This window comes from Silurus aristotelis, assembly GCF_946808225.1.
Source record: "Silurus aristotelis genome assembly, chromosome: 15".
Classification (NCBI taxonomy): domain Eukaryota; kingdom Metazoa; phylum Chordata; class Actinopteri; order Siluriformes; family Siluridae; genus Silurus; species Silurus aristotelis.
Window position 1 is genome coordinate 941114 of NC_139588.1, and position 15792 is coordinate 956905.

At 41.6% G+C, this 15792-nt stretch overlaps 2 protein-coding genes and 1 pseudogene across 3 annotated transcripts; all 3 read left to right on the forward strand.

The window, feature by feature from the left end:
- Positions 1-11098: 11098 nt before the first annotated feature.
- LOC310738163 (histone H1 pseudogene) lies at positions 11099-11756 on the forward strand (annotated as a pseudogene). The gene has a single exon. The product of its transcript is annotated as a histone H1 pseudogene (transcript).
- Positions 11757-12221: 465 nt separating this feature from the next.
- On the forward strand, positions 12222-12670 carry LOC310738214 (histone H2A; the record flags this gene model as incomplete). Its single annotated transcript, XM_083563217.1, has 1 exon — positions 12222-12670. The coding sequence occupies exon 1, from the start codon at positions 12284-12286 to the stop codon at positions 12668-12670; it is 387 nt and encodes a 128-aa protein (XP_083419343.1). The 5' UTR covers positions 12222-12283.
- A 496-nt stretch (positions 12671-13166) lies between these two features.
- Positions 13167-13598, forward strand: LOC310738187 (histone H3.2). Its single transcript, XM_083563191.1, has one exon. The coding sequence runs from the start codon at positions 13186-13188 to the stop codon at positions 13594-13596; it is 411 nt and encodes a 136-aa protein (XP_083419317.1). The 5' UTR covers positions 13167-13185; the 3' UTR covers positions 13597-13598.
- Positions 13599-15792: the final 2194 nt, after the last annotated feature.

Here is a 15792-nt window from a genome sequence, read left to right on the forward strand (position 1 = left end):
ACCTTAAAATTGCTCAATGTCTGAGGCTTTTCCCCATAGAGCTTTATGCAGGTCCGGGCTGCATGATATCTTTTCAGCGTCGGTGCTGCAATGTAAGTAATGCAGTAAGATAATTACACTTGATAAGATTACTTAAACTAAGAAACCATACCAAGCCTTTAGAAAATAGCAAAGTGTTTTAAAACAAGGATTAAAATACTTATTTGAAGCAGTATATTTAGTGTCATTTACTTAAAACTAAGTTGTAAATTCTTTTAAGTTTGCCTTTCTTAATTTGTGTGAAAAGATCTTAAAACCAGAGCTATTAAACAAGATGATTCTTCTTCATTTAGGATTTGTCATAAGGTAATCTGTCTTAAAATGAGTAAAGCATTTAAACTTAAAACACGGTTATATAAACTAAAATCAAGACCATGCATTCAGAGTCAAAATTATTTATTCATTTGAAAACCTGTCTTCTTCCACAGAATAGTTACCATGCACAAAACAAAGCTTACTTTACTGCTTCTCAAAATACTGAACTTACTGTAACATAAAACAGTACATGTGTTGCCATTGCTGAACACGGAATCACAATCAACATGAGAATCTGACACTGTAATAAAACTACAAAACAACTTGTAACAGAGATGCCCAAGAAAAAAGCACAAAAAACATACAAGTCTTCTGTATAAACTCTGCCTAAATGATTGTTCTTCGTCATCATTGGTGCTGATCAGAGGGGGAGGAGCCTTGAACAGAAAAAAAGATGCATGCCATTAGCAGTACTAAAAAGGAAAAAAAAAACTAAATGAAAACCCAAGCTGATGACTTTGTGAAAGCGATTTCCCTTAGTTCATCTGGTATTATTTAATACCATTTCTCTTTCTTGGTGTTAGTTTTTTCCTTTTTTTGTGCTAAGACAACCTTATTGAGTTATGGGTTGTGTATTGTTCAGTCTTTTGTGAAGTCAGACATTTTAAAATCATACTGTGGATAATTCCTCTGAAATGTTTAAACATCTGAGTGAAGTGATAAATGAACAGTTGATTTGCTGCTTAAGTGTTCATGTAGATTGCCAATCGTATTAGTGTGGTGTGTGTAACATAGGTCATGTGGTGTTCTGCTAACCATGCAGTCTCATGCTCTGATATCAGCTATAGGCGGATTGAATGCTCACAGATAAATTAAGCAATTATTCAGATAAAAGAAACAATTTAGTGTCAGTAAATGTGTTGATGCATTTTGAACATTATTACATTGAAAATTATAATTAGAAATATTAATGTGTGTAAATGGGAATTTACTGCAATAAATTATTTTCCTGCCTTGTCTTCGCATGGTTGTTTTTTTTTTTTTTCCCTCCCTTTGTTCCCTCTTCCTAATTTGTTTGACATCTCTCTTTGATGCTGGATGAGGAGTTCTCGGAGCTCTGGAATTAGAATCGTTTCTACCATCAGCTAGGAGCTCAATATTGGTGGAGACTGGTGAGCCCCTTGTTTCTTCTGAACCTGGATCATTTTCTGTTCTTCATCTGTGTGGTAGAACCATAAGTGCACCATTTTCCTTTCCTTTTTTTTCTCTCTTCCTGGATTTCCATGAACTTTTTTTGGAATGTGTTGCAGGTCTGAATGACAGGAAATGATGTATATTTAGACATGACAGGAAGTTGACCAAACAAAACATGAAATATTTTGTGTTCATATTGTCTGCAATGAAATACAAGTCAAAGTAAATTTAGAAATCACTACTTTCTTTTTTTATTTGCGTTTTCCATACTGTCCCAACTTTTTCTGATTTGGGGTTGTAGTTTTCAAGTTTTTCCATTGCGGGACGATTTTACAGTCTTTAAAACGATTTGCATGAAAACTGAATACATAGAATCTATCGAGTCTCGCCATAGATAAAACATTATCCCTGCTGTGGGCCATGTTTACTGCCTGGTCTTAGTATTCATGTTCCTCCAAATGTCACACAAATAAGAAGTTCTGATCAGCTGTACAGGTGTTTTTTGAGAGCTAATATGTGGTTCTATGTGATTCCTATCCAGTTTATCATCTTCAGTGCAATTAAAATCCCCACCTAGAAACAAAAAACCTTCTGAATTGATGTTTTTTAAAGTGGAGCTGATTTTGTTTAGAAAGAGGATTTTTTTCTGCCCCTTCGTAGGTGCGTAAACATAACAAAAATTCATTTCTGTGTTTTCGAATTTTGCTTGTACTTTTAAAATGTGCCCTTTAACTATTTCTTCCATTTTGTAAGAGGTTGGTAGAAAGTGTTTTGAAAAGAGTATTGCTACTCCTCCACTAGTAGAGAACATCCGATCCACTTCAGTTTTATGATCCCTGTGTGATTCCTGAATAAACATGACATCAATCCGTTTCAGCTTTATAAACTCAAACAACACCATTCTTTTCTGACCAGCTCTAGCAGCATTTAGATTAAGAGTTCCTACTTTTACATACTTCATATTGGAAATAGAGAACAACATACCTATACAGTACAGTACAGTACAGTAGTGACACTGGGCGCCAGTTCTTCAGCTGCGTCAGGTCTCCCTTCTTTGGCAGCAGGCGCTTTTCTTTTAAACAGTTGTAGCTGCTAATTCCAGGTCTTTCTGAAGCTCTCCACAAGTGGTCCTTGGCTCTTGGACAACTCTTTTGATATTCTTTTTGCTCCTCTGTCTGAAATCTTGTGAGGAGCACCTGGTCATGGCTGCTTTATGGTGAGATGATGTTCTTTCTACTTCTGGATTATGATCCTAACAGTTCTCGCTGGAACATTCAGAAGTTTAGAAATCCTTCTGTAACCAATGCTAATAGTATGTTTTGCAACAATAAGGTTGTGAAGGTCTTGAGAGAGCTCTTCACTTTTACCCATCATGAGATGTTTCTTGTGTGACACCTTGGTAATGAGACATCTTTATACAGGCCATTAGTTGGGACTGAAGCAGCTGATATTGATTTTCACTGACACGGGGCAGGACTGCTTTCTAATTACTGATTGATTTCAGCTGGTGTCTCGGCTTCCATGCCTTTTTTCACCTGCCTTTCTTCATGTGTTCAACACTTTTCACCAGATGGAATAAAATTAAAGTAACGAGTCTGTTTTTGAAAATGTAAGAAGTAGAAAGTACAGATATTTATGGGGAAAAAAAATAATGAGTAAAAGTAAAAAGTTTTGAGAAAAATAAATAATGAAGTAAAAGACTGATTAAAATTACACTTAAATTGTACAAGAGTCTGTTATTATCAATATAATCATCTTTATAATAATAATAATAATAATAATAATAATAATAATAATAATAATAATAATAAATCTTGTAATGTATCTTGTAGGTTCCCTGGTGGTCTTTAGGCCATTAGGGTTGCACAAGCCTTAGTGCCGGTCCCAAGCCCGGATAAATGGGGAGGGTTGTGTTAGGAAGGACATCCAGTGTAAAAACATGTGCCAAATCAAACATGCGGATGATCCGCTGTGGCGCCCCCTAATGGGAGAAGCCGAAAGAAAGTTTTAGTAATGTATTTTGTATCTAACAATATTCTACATATATATATATAAAAAAAGGATAGCTATTATAAAATTTTAAAATATATAATAAAATAAAGAATATATAAAAGTAACAACAATTTCATTCATTTTATTATTTGCTTAATTAATCTTTATCAATACTGTACATTCTGCCCAACATTTAACATTCATTTGTGTATACAATGTATGTGTGTGTATATATATATATATATATATATATATATATATATATATATATATATATATATATAAATATATATATATTTTTTTATATATAGTAGACTGTTTATTCAGCTTGCTACTCCTTAATGCCATAATCTTGTGATCTGTAACCTTTCATTTCTGCACATTTTCTTAATTACTGTACACCTCTATATTTATTCACTGTACTTCTGAATGTCCACACATCTCTGCACTCAAATAGCCTTTATATTTATTCACTGTATATACTTTCATATATACCACTTGCTGTAAATATGCTAGATAGTTATCTGCACTGTAAATATGCTAGATGTTTATCTGCACTTTTGCACGACTGCTACATTTTGCACTTCTGGTAGATGCCAAACTGCATTTCGTTGCTGTGTACCTGTACTATGCAATGACAATAAAGTTGTTTCTATCTATCTATCTATCTATCTATCTATCTATCTATCTATCTATCTATCTATCTATCTATCTATCTATCTATCTATCTATCTATCTATCTATCTATCTATCTATCTATCTATCTATCTATCATGCTACCTATGTTGTGCTACTATGGCTCTAATTCGAATCATGTTGTGCTGGTAGGTCCCTGATGTAAATCACAGTTAGCATTAAAGCTATAGTAGCAGTACAGTGTTTCATATTAGGGCCCTAGAGGCACAACATATATTAACTTAGAGCCATAGTTGGCCCACATGATTAGTATTGGAGTCATATCTGCGTTACATAATTAGCATTAGAGCTACAGTGGCACATCAGTGTTTTACATCAGGGCCAGGACAGCACAGCATGAATTGAATTTGAGCCACAGTAGCGGAACAGTGTTTCCCACTAGGGCCATGGCAGCACGCCATAATTTGAATTAGAGCCATAGTAGCACAACATAATTTGAATTAGAGCCATAGTTGGCTAACATCATTTTAATTAGAGTCACATCAGCACTACATAATTAGCATTAGAGCTACTGTAGCACAACAGTGTTTGACATCAAGGCCCTAGCAGCACAACATATTTTAAATTGGAACTACAGTAGCACGCCATCATTTGACCTAGAGCCATAGTTGGCCAAAATAATTAGAATTAGAATTAAAGTAGCGCAACAGAATTAGCATTAGAGCTATAGTTGAAGAACATTGATCCACATCAGGGCCATAGCAGCACAACATACTTCCATTCAGAGGCATAGTAGCACAACAGAATCTGAATTAGGGCTATAGTAAAACAACATAATTTGAATTTGGGCCATGGCCGCACGACATAATTTATATTACTGCCATAGTGGCACAACATCTTTTGAATTAGAGTCATAGTAAGACTACATAGTTAGCTTTAGAGCTGTAGTAGTACAACAGTGTTTCACATTAAGGCCATAGCAGCACAACTTAATTTGAGTTTGGCTTAGTGCAGCACAAAGGTAGGGTTAGGATTACCACTTTTCAATTGAGGGTTAGAGCGGCCTGAATGGAACAGGGTTAGGGTTGGCACTGTTCGAATTAGGGTTAGCGCAGCCTGAATGACATGGAATTTGGGTTAGGGTTAGGGTTGGCACTGTTCGAATTAGGGTTAGTGCAGCCTGAATGACATGGAGTTAGGGTTGGGGTTGCACTCTTCGAATTAGGGTTAGCGCAGCCTGAGTGACATGGAGTTAGGGTTATGGTTAGGGTTGGCACTATTCGAATTAGGGTTAGCGCAGCCTGAGTGACCTGGAGTTAGGGGTGGCACTGTTCAAATTAGGGTTAGCGCAGCCTGAGTGACATGGAGTTAGGGTTAGGGTTGGCACTGTTCAAATTAGGGTTAGCGCAGCCTGAGTGACATGGAGTTAGGGTTAGGGTTGGCACTGTTCGAATTAGGGTTAGCACAGCCTGAATGATCTGGAGTTAGGGTTAGGGTTAGGGTTGGCACTGTTCGAATTAGGGTTAGCACAGCCTGAGTGACATGGAGTTAGGGTTAGCACTGTTCGAATTAGGGTTGTTCTGCTACTATAGCTCTAATGCTAACTATGTTGTGCTACTATGGCTATAATACAAATTATGTTGTGCTGCTAGGGCCCTGATGTGAAACACAGTTAGCATTAGAGCTATATTTGCAGTACAGTGTTTCACATCAGGGCCCTAGTAGCACAACATAACTCGAGTTTGAGTCATAGTAGCACAACATTGTTCTGCTACTATAGCTCTAATGCTAACTATGACTCTAACTCAAGTTATGTTGTGCTGCTAGGTCCCTGATGTTTCACACCAGGGCCCTGTAGCCCTGTAGCCACATCAGGGCTAGGGTCCCTCGCAGCACACCATAATTTAAATGAGAGGCATAGTAGCACACTGTACTTTTAATTAGAGTCATATCAGCACTACATAATTAGCATTAGAGCTACAGTAGCACAACAGTGTTTTACATCAGGGCCAGGACAGCACAACATTATTTGAAATTGGGCCACAGTAGCGGAACAGTGTTTCCCACTAGGGCCATAGCAGCAAAACAAAATTGAAATTAGAGCCATAGTTGGCCAACATAATTTGACTCAGAGCCATAGTTGGCCCACATAAATTGACTTAGAGTCATAGCAGCACTACACAATTAGCATTAGAGCTATAGTAGCAGCACAGTGTTTCACATCAGGGCCCTAGAGGCACAACATATATTAACTTAGAGCCATAGTTGGCCCACATGATTTGTATTGGAGTCATATCGGCATTACATAATTAGCATTAGGGCTATAGTAGCAGCACAGTGTTTTACATCAGGGCCCTAGAGGCACAACATATTTCAAATTAGAGCCATGGTAGCACAACGTAATTTGAATTAGAGTCATAGTTGGCCAACATAAGTTGAATTATAGTTATAGCAGCACTACATAATTAGCATTAGAGCTATAGTAGCAGTACAGTGTTTAACTTCAGGGCCCTAGCAGCACAACATAATTTGTATTAGAGCCATAGTAGCACAACATAGTTAGCATTAGAGCTATAGTAGTAGAACAATGTTCATAGAACATGCTACTATGACTCTAACTCAAGGTATGTTGTGCTGTTAGGGCCCTGATGTGAAACACAGTTAGCATTAGAGCTATAGTAGCAGTATAGTGTTTTACACCAGTGCCCTGTAGCCACATCAGGGCTGGGGTCCCTAGCAGCACACCATAATTTGAATGAGAGCCATAGTAGCACAACGTACTTTGAATTAGAGCCATATCAGTACTACATAATTCTCATTAGAGCTACAGTAGCGGAACAGTGTTTCCCACTAGGGCCATAACAGCACAACATGATTTGAATTAGAGCCATGGTAGCAGAGCATCATTTGACTTAGGGCCATAGTTGGCCAAGATCATTTGGATTAGAGTCAGAGTAGCACATCATAATTAGCACTAGAGCTGTAGTAGCAGCACAGTGTTCCACATCAGGGCCCTAGTAGCACAACACAATTTGAATTAAAGTCATAGTAGCACAACATTGTTCTACTACTGTAGCTCTAATGCTACCTATGTTGTGCTGATAGGGCCCTGACGTGAAACACAGTTAGCATTAGAGCTACAGTAGCAGCACAGTGTTTCACATCAGGGCCCTAGCAGCACAACATAATTTTAATTAGAGCAATAGTAGCACAACATAGTTAGCGTTAGAGCTATAGAAGCAAACCAATGTTGTGCTACTATGACTTTAACTCAAGTTATGTTGTGCTGCTAGGGCCCTGATGTAAAACACAGTTAGCATTAGAGCTATAGTAGCAGTATAGTGTTTCACACCAGGGCCCTGTAGCCACATCAGGGCTGGGGTCCCTAGCAGCACACCATAATTTGAATGAGAGCCATAGTAGCACAAAGTACTTTGAATTAGAGCCATATCAGTACTACATAATTCTCATTAGAGCTACATTGGCGGAACAGTGTTTCCCACTAGGGCCATAACAGCACAACATAAATTGAATTTGGGCCACAGTAGCGGAACAGTGTTTCCCACTAGGGCCATAACAGCACAGTTGGCCAAGATCATTTGGATTAAAGTCATAGTAGCACGACATAATTAGCACTAGAGCTGTAGTAGCAGCTCAGTGTTCCACATCAGGGCCCTAGCAGCACAACACAATTTGAATTAAAGTCATAGTAGCACAACATTGTTCTGCTACTGTAGCTCTAATGCTACCTATGATTTTCTAATATGGCTCTGATTCAAATTATCTTGTGCTGCTAGGGCTCTGACGTGAAACACAGTTAGCATTAGAGCTACAGTAGCAGCACAGTGTTTCACATCAGGGCCCTAGCAGCACAACATAATTTTAATTAGACCCATAGTTGGCCCACTTAAATTGACAGAGTCATAGCAGCACTACATAATTAGCTTAAGAGCTATAGTAGCAGCACAGTGTTTCACATCAGGGCCGTAGAGGCACAACATATATTAACTTAGAGCCATAGTTGGCCCACATGATTAGTATTGGAGTCATATCGGCGTTATATAATTAGCCCACATTGTTTTACTTCGGGGTCCTAGAGGCACAACATATTTCAAATTAGAGCCATGGTAGCACAACGTAATTTGAATTAGAGTCATAGTTGGCCAACATAAGTTGAATTATAGTTATAGCAGCACTACATAATTAGCATTAGAGCTATAGTAGCAGTACAGTGTTTAACATCAGGGCCCTAGCAGCATAACATAATTTGTATTAGAGCCATAGTAGCACAACATAGTTAGCATTAGAGCTACAGTAGTAGAACAATGTTGTGCTACTATGACTTTAATTCAAATTGTGTTGTGCTACTAGGGCCAACCCATAGTTGGCCCACATGATTTGTATTGGAGTCATATCAGCATTACATAGTTAGCATTAGAGCTACAGTGGCACATCAGTGTTTAACATCAGGGCCAGGACAGCACAGCATGAATTGAATTTGGGCCACAGTAGCGGAACAGTGTTTCCCACTAGGGCCATAACTGCACAACATGATTTGAATTAGAGCCATAGTAGCAGAGCATCATTTGGATTAGAGTCATAGTAGCACAACATAATTAGCACTAGAGCTGTAGTGGCAGCACAGTGTTTCACATCAGGGCCCTAGCAGCACAACCGAATTTGAATTAAAGTCATAGTAGCACAACATTGTTCTGCTACTATGGCTATAATGCTACCTATGTTGTGCTGGTAGGTCCGTGATGTGAATCACAGTTAGCATTAGAGCTATAGTAGCAGTACAGTGTTTCATATTAGGGCCCTAGAGGCACATAGCAGCACGCCATAATTTGAATTAGAGCCATAGTAGCACAACATAATTTGAATTAGAGTCATAGTTGGCTAACATAATTTTAATTAGAGTCACATCAGCACTACATAATTAGCATTAGATCTACTGTAGCACAACAGTGTTTGACATCAAGGCCTTAGCAGCACAACATATTTTAAATTGGAACTACAGTAGCACGCCATCATTTGACCTAGAGCCATAGTTGGCCAAAATAATTTGAATTAGAATCAAAGTAGCGCAACAGAATTATCATTAGATATTAGCTATTAGCTATAGTTGAAGAACATTGATCCACATCAGGGCCATAGCAGCACAACATACTTCTATTCAGAGGCATAGTAGCACAACAGAATCTGAATTAGGGCTGTAGTAAAACAACATAATTTGAATTTGGGCCATGGCCGCACGACATAATTTATATTACTGCCATAGTGGCACAACATCTTTTGAATTAGAGTCATAGTAAGACTACATAGTTAGCTTTAGAGCTGTAGTAGTACAACAGTGTTTCACATTAAGGCCATAGCAGAACAACTTAATTTGAGTTTGGCTTAGTGCAGCACAAAGGTATTCAGCGTTAGGGTTACCACTTTTCAATTGAGGGTTAGAGCGGCCTGAATGGAACAGGGTTAGGGTTAGTGCTGTTCGAATTAGGGTTAAAGCAGCCTAAGTGACATGGAATTAGGGTTAGGGTTGGCACTGTTCGAATTAGGGTTAGCGCAGGCTGAATGACATGGAGTTAGGGTTAGGGTTGGCATTGTTCGAATTAGGGTTAGCACAGCCTGAGTGACATGGAGTTAGGGTTAGGGTTGGCACTGTTCTAATTAGGGTTAGCGCAGCCTTGAGTGACATGGAGTTAGGGTTAGCACTGTTCGAATTAGGATTAGCGCAGCCTGAGTGACATGGAGTTAGGGTTAGGGTTGGCACTGTTCGAATTAGGGTTAGCGCAGCCTGAATGACATGGAGTTAGGGTTAGGGTTGGCACTGTTCTAATTAGGGTTAGCGCAGCCTGAAAGACATGGAGTTAGGGTTAGGGTTGGCACTGTTCGAATTAGGGTTAGCTCAGCCTGAATGACATGGAGTTAGGGTTAGGGTTAGGGTTGGCATTGTTTGAATTAGGGTTAGCACAGCCTGAGTGACATTGAGTTAGGGTTAGCACTGTTCGAATTAGGATTAGCGCAGCCTGAGTGACATGGAGTTAGGGTTAGGGTTGGCACTGTTCGAATTAGGGTTAGCGCAGACTGAATGACATGGAGTTAGGATTAGGGTTGGCACTGTTCTAATTAGGGTTAGCGCAGCCTGAATGACATGGAGTTAGGGTTAGGGTTGGCACTGTTCGAATGAGGCTTAGCGTAGCCTGAATGACATGGAGTTAGGTTTAGGGTTGGTGCAGCCTGAATGACATGGAGTTAGGGTTATGGTTGGCACTGTTCGAATTAGGGTTAGCACAGCCTGACCTGATTGGAATTAGGGTTAAGCGGGCAACGAGGCACACCTGTCGGCCTGGGACTACTAGAGCACGGGGCCATTCACGAGGCGCGCCAGGCCTAGTGGCGAAGACCAGATGATGACAAAGACATAGGGAGTCCGGCTGCGGGAGGCACACGGGGAGTTTGCACACCTGCTCCATACACTAACACGTGCTTCACACAGCCCACAAGAGCCAGCGTTCCCAATACTACGCACAGCATTCACACACTGCCAATGCGTCAGACACATTGACAAGGCTCGCCGTTCACGTGAAACACACGCTGTTCCGCCGACATGGATGTAACTCAACCCTTTTTACACTGCACTCTGCACAAAATGCGCCTAGCGCCTGCTCGAGCGCCAGGCGCGCGGTGCACTTCCGTGCTAAACGAGAGCGACCACTGCTCTCTATTCGGCCATGACGGGCCTCGCGGAACACTTGCAAGCCCGTACGCGCGAAATGTGTGCATAATAGCGCGGGATCTTGTCTTCGGCGTCTTATTTACGACGAGAAACGCTGCGAGAAAACACACTCGCGAGCGTGTCGCGGAAGCGGCGGCTGCCCGGTTGAGTCTACAACGTTCTCATGCTCGGTTTTAAGACCGGCCCACCAGCAGAGGGGCGGGAGGTTTCTGTGTGTTACACAGCGTATACAGAGTCTGACTCGCACTGAGATACTACAGATACTAGAGAGATGGCAGAAGTTGCTCCCGCGCCCGCCGCCGCGCCGGCTAAAGCGCCGAAAAAGAAAGCAGCGTCGAGGGCCAAGAAAGCCGGCCCCAGCGTCGGCGAGCTCATCGTCAAAGCGGTTTCCTCGTCCAAGGAGAGGAGCGGTGTGTCGCTCGCCGCCCTGAAGAAAGCCTTGTCCGCCGGCGGATACGACGTGGAGAAGAACAACTCCCGCGTCAAGCTCGCTGTCAAGGGTCTCGTGTTGAAGGGAACTCTTCTACAGACCAAAGGGACCGGCGCGTCTGGCTCTTTCAAGCTAAACAAGAAGCAGACCGAAGCCACGAAGCCCGCAAAGAAGACCGCAACTAAGGCGAAGAAGCCCGTCGCTGTTAAAGCGAAGAAACCCGCCGCGGCGAAGAAGCCCAAGAAGGTGGCGGCCAAGAAACCTGTTGCCGCCGCCAAGAAGTCCCCGAAGAAGGCAAAGAAGCCCGCAGCGGCTGCTAAAAAAGCCACCAAGAGCCCGAAGAAAGCGAAAAAGCCGGCGACTCCTAAAAAAGCAGCCAAGAGCCCCAAGAAAGCAAAGACCGTGAAGCCCAAAGCGGCGAAGCCCAAGGCTGCAAAGGCGAAAAAGACAGCGCCCAAGAAGAAGTAAACATGTTTGTTTATTTATTTCATCTCTACCTTAACTAAAAGGCTCTTTTAAGAGCCACCTATATTTTCCCCCAAAGAGCAACATTTTGAATCCTCCCATGATGAAAGTGAAAGCGAATACAAGATAGGGATTTATGACATATGGATACGCAAACTATGTAGTAGTTATAGAGATGCTTATGATTATATGATATATGTGTCGTTATACACATTTCACATGAATGTTGTTTCCTGATACCTGTGTCTCCCATGAGCGCGCGCTCAATCCTCAGTCACACACACACACACACACACACACACACACACACACACACAGAGACTATTAGGGAAGGGGAGGTGTGTGTGTGGGGGGGGTTGTTAGGCTGAGGCTGAATGAATGTCACCATTTGTGCATTTGTGATTGGATGTTGATCACATGGTGTTCTAAGCCAATGAGAGAGTGGCTGTGTTGCCTATATCACTGAGTTTTCAGCGCGAAGCGTTCACTATTATCGACTTGTTCCTTGAACAAATCTGATCTACAGCAAAATGAGTGGAAGAGGCAAAACCGGTGGCAAAGCCAGGGCCAAGGCCAAGACTCGCTCATCCAGGGCAGGACTGCAGTTTCCTGTAGGCCGTGTGCACAGGCTTCTGCGTAAAGGCAACTACGCTGAGCGCGTCGGTGCCGGCGCTCCCGTTTACCTGGCGGCTGTGCTGGAGTATCTGACCGCTGAGATTCTGGAGTTGGCTGGTAACGCTGCCCGTGATAACAAGAAGACTCGTATCATTCCCCGACACTTGCAACTCGCCGTGCGTAACGATGAGGAGCTGAACAAACTGCTCGGCGGAGTGACCATCGCTCAGGGTGGTGTGCTGCCTAATATTCAGGCTGTACTTCTCCCTAAGAAGACTGAGAAGGCTGTCAAGACCAAGTAAAGTCGTCCAATGCTGTGTTTGTCAGTATCCAAAGGCTCTTTTAAGAGCCACCCACTTTGACTCAAAAAGTGCAAGTTTGTTACTTTGTGTATATAATTGTATTCATTCTAGAAAGTTGCACCCAAGAGAATCACATTTAATAAAGCCCATTGGAATAGTCTAATAATCATGCCATTCTCATTAGTGACTTAGAAGCATAAATATAACGAAGTATTTTTACTTTTTTTCCAAATTGCGACGGCCGTCTTTGTGTAACTATAGAACAGAGGAAAACAGTGCTGTGCAAGAGAGCCGAGGGAGGGAGGGAGGGAGGGTGGGTGGGTGGGGTGTTCAAACTGTGGCGCTGACTAGGTCTAAGCCAATAATCGTCGAGTGACGTATAGCGATCGATCCAATGCAAGACGAGAGGTTTCGAGACGCCCAATGAACGCGAGGCGTCGTTCAGGCTTAAAAAGCCAGCGTTTGCTAGCGCTTTTCATTCTGTTTTTCTTCCGCGAAGTGCACAGCTCAACGCTATGGCAAGAACTAAGCAGACTGCCCGTAAATCCACTGGTGGCAAGGCGCCCAGGAAGCAGCTCGCCACCAAGGCTGCTCGCAAGAGCGCTCCGGCTACCGGCGGCGTGAAGAAGCCTCACCGTTACAGGCCCGGCACCGTGGCTTTGAGAGAGATCCGTCGCTATCAGAAGTCTACTGAGCTGCTCATCCGCAAGCTGCCCTTCCAGCGCCTGGTGAGAGAAATTGCTCAAGACTTCAAGACTGACTTGCGTTTCCAGAGCTCTGCTGTAATGGCTTTGCAGGAGGCGAGCGAGGCATACTTGGTCGGCCTGTTCGAGGACACCAACCTGTGCGCCATCCACGCCAAGAGAGTGACCATCATGCCCAAGGACATTCAGCTGGCCCGCCGTATTCGCGGAGAGCGCGCTTAAACAATAACATTGTTCAGTATACACAAAGGCTCTTTTAAGAGCCACCTCATTGTCTCAGTAAAACGAGCAAGTCTATACCGTGGTTGTTTTAAACAAATGATTTTATATATATATATAACTAGTTCTTAGATTGGAGTGCTTCGGCAAACCTCTGATTTTGTGGCTCTGTCGCTGAGCATTTTGTGTATTTTATTATAGATTATTTTAATACTTGGCGACAGTAATAATATTAATAATAATAATAAATGCAAAAAGAAGGTCGCTTGCTGTTCTGCACGGAGCGTGACTGCCATCTTGTGGCCAAAGTGTCACCTCCCATTCTCGTGTTATCGTTTGTATTCTAAGGGAGACAAAAAAACAAACAAAACAATAAATTGCATTCATCATAGTATTAATTCTCTCACATATAACTTTAGTATGCTGACTACGATTCTGATCATTTAAACATGTTTTTATGCGTTAGGAACAATTTGACATAACATGAATCTAAAGCACTGTATGTATGTTCTCTTTCATTGTCGTGCATATATGTCCAAACCATATATGTGCATATATTTCCACACACACACACACACACACACACACACACACACACACATGTATATGTGTATATGTATTTGTGTGGGAAAATGTGCAATACCAACAGCAACACAATGAAATGAATGAATAGTGGCCCTCTCCAAGTACTCATGGACACTAGTGTAATTTTATATTATATTTTAGATTAGATTTATTGTTGACTTTATTGTCATTGTGCAAGATACATGTACAGAGCTAAGAGAATGCATTTAGCATCTGCTCAGAGGTTTGTTAGATAGATAGAAATATATATCTGTATATACATGAATGTGGCAGGATGTACAGTAAGGTATATACAGATACACATAAATATAATAGTAGTGCAGATGGAAGTGAGGCACAATATGTGTAGAGAATGCGGAGTATACAAAAAACAATATGTAACATTTACATATACAGTGCTTATACAGTGATCTAACGGTGTAGTGTAGAGTTCAGTGTGGTGATGGTGGATGGAAATAAAGCTGTCCCTGATCCTGCTGGTTCTGGTGCGTATGTTTCTGTATCTCGATCTTGATGGATGGAGGTTAAACAGTTTGTGACTGGGATGTGAAGGGTCCTTGATGATCTTGTGAGCTCTGCACAGACAACTGCTGCGCACTTTGTTCTGTAACTACTAGTTCAACGGTAAAAGACCTGGGAGTTATTTTAGACAGCAACTTATCTTTTAAAAATCACATCAATCAAGTTACAAAAACAGCCTTCTTTCACCTTAGAAATATTTCTAAGTTAAGAAACATGTTGTCTATATCTGATGCAGAGAAGCTCGTCCATGCGTTTATGACCTCCAGAATAGACTACTGTAATGCATTACTAGGTGGATGTCCTGCGTCATTAATAAACAAGCTTCAGTTAGTTCAGAATGCAGCAGCAAGAGTTCTTACTAGGTCAAGAAAATACGATCATATAACCCCAATCTTATCGTCCCTACATTGGCTTCCTGTTAAGTTTCGAATAGACTACAAACTACTGCTTCTCACTTATAAAGCACTAAATGGTTTGGCTCCCATGTATCTCTTCAGTCTTTTAACACGCTACAATCCGCCACGCTCCCTGAGATCTCAAAACTCTGGGCTTCTAGTAGTTCCTAGAATAGCAAAGTCCACTAAAGGCGGTAGAGCATTTTCACATTTAGCTCCTAAACTCTGGAATAGTCTTCCTGACAGTGTTCGGGGTTCAGACACACTCTCCCAGTTTAAGTGTAGATTAAAAACATATCTTTTTAGCAAAGCCTACACATCACACACATCACACACATCACATCATAACCTTGTGCTCCAGAATACATGATCACATGCACATTATCAATTTGTGCTGTTAATATCATGAACAGCAGCTACGCTAATTCCTCTCCACTGCTTCTCTCTCTCTCCCCATCCCGAGGCATCCTGAGGTTTGGCCAGCTCCAGTCACGTCCCACCTCGTGAAGATTATGGACCTATGGATGATCATGGAGAAGTAGAGGCCGAGTGTTCAAAGGCCCTGGCATGGAGAAGATGATGCTGGATCTATGATGATCACAAATTGTTCTGTATTGTTGAAAGATTTATGATCAAACTCTTGATGTCACCCATATGAGGATGGGTTCCCCTTTGAGTCTGGTTTCTCTCAAGGTTT

What these genes read in the sequence shown, in the direction of transcription:
- LOC310738187 (XM_083563191.1), top strand. Translation starts at nt 13,186, where the DNA reads ATGGCAAGAACTAAGCAGACTGCCCGTAAATCCACTGGTGGCAAGGCG.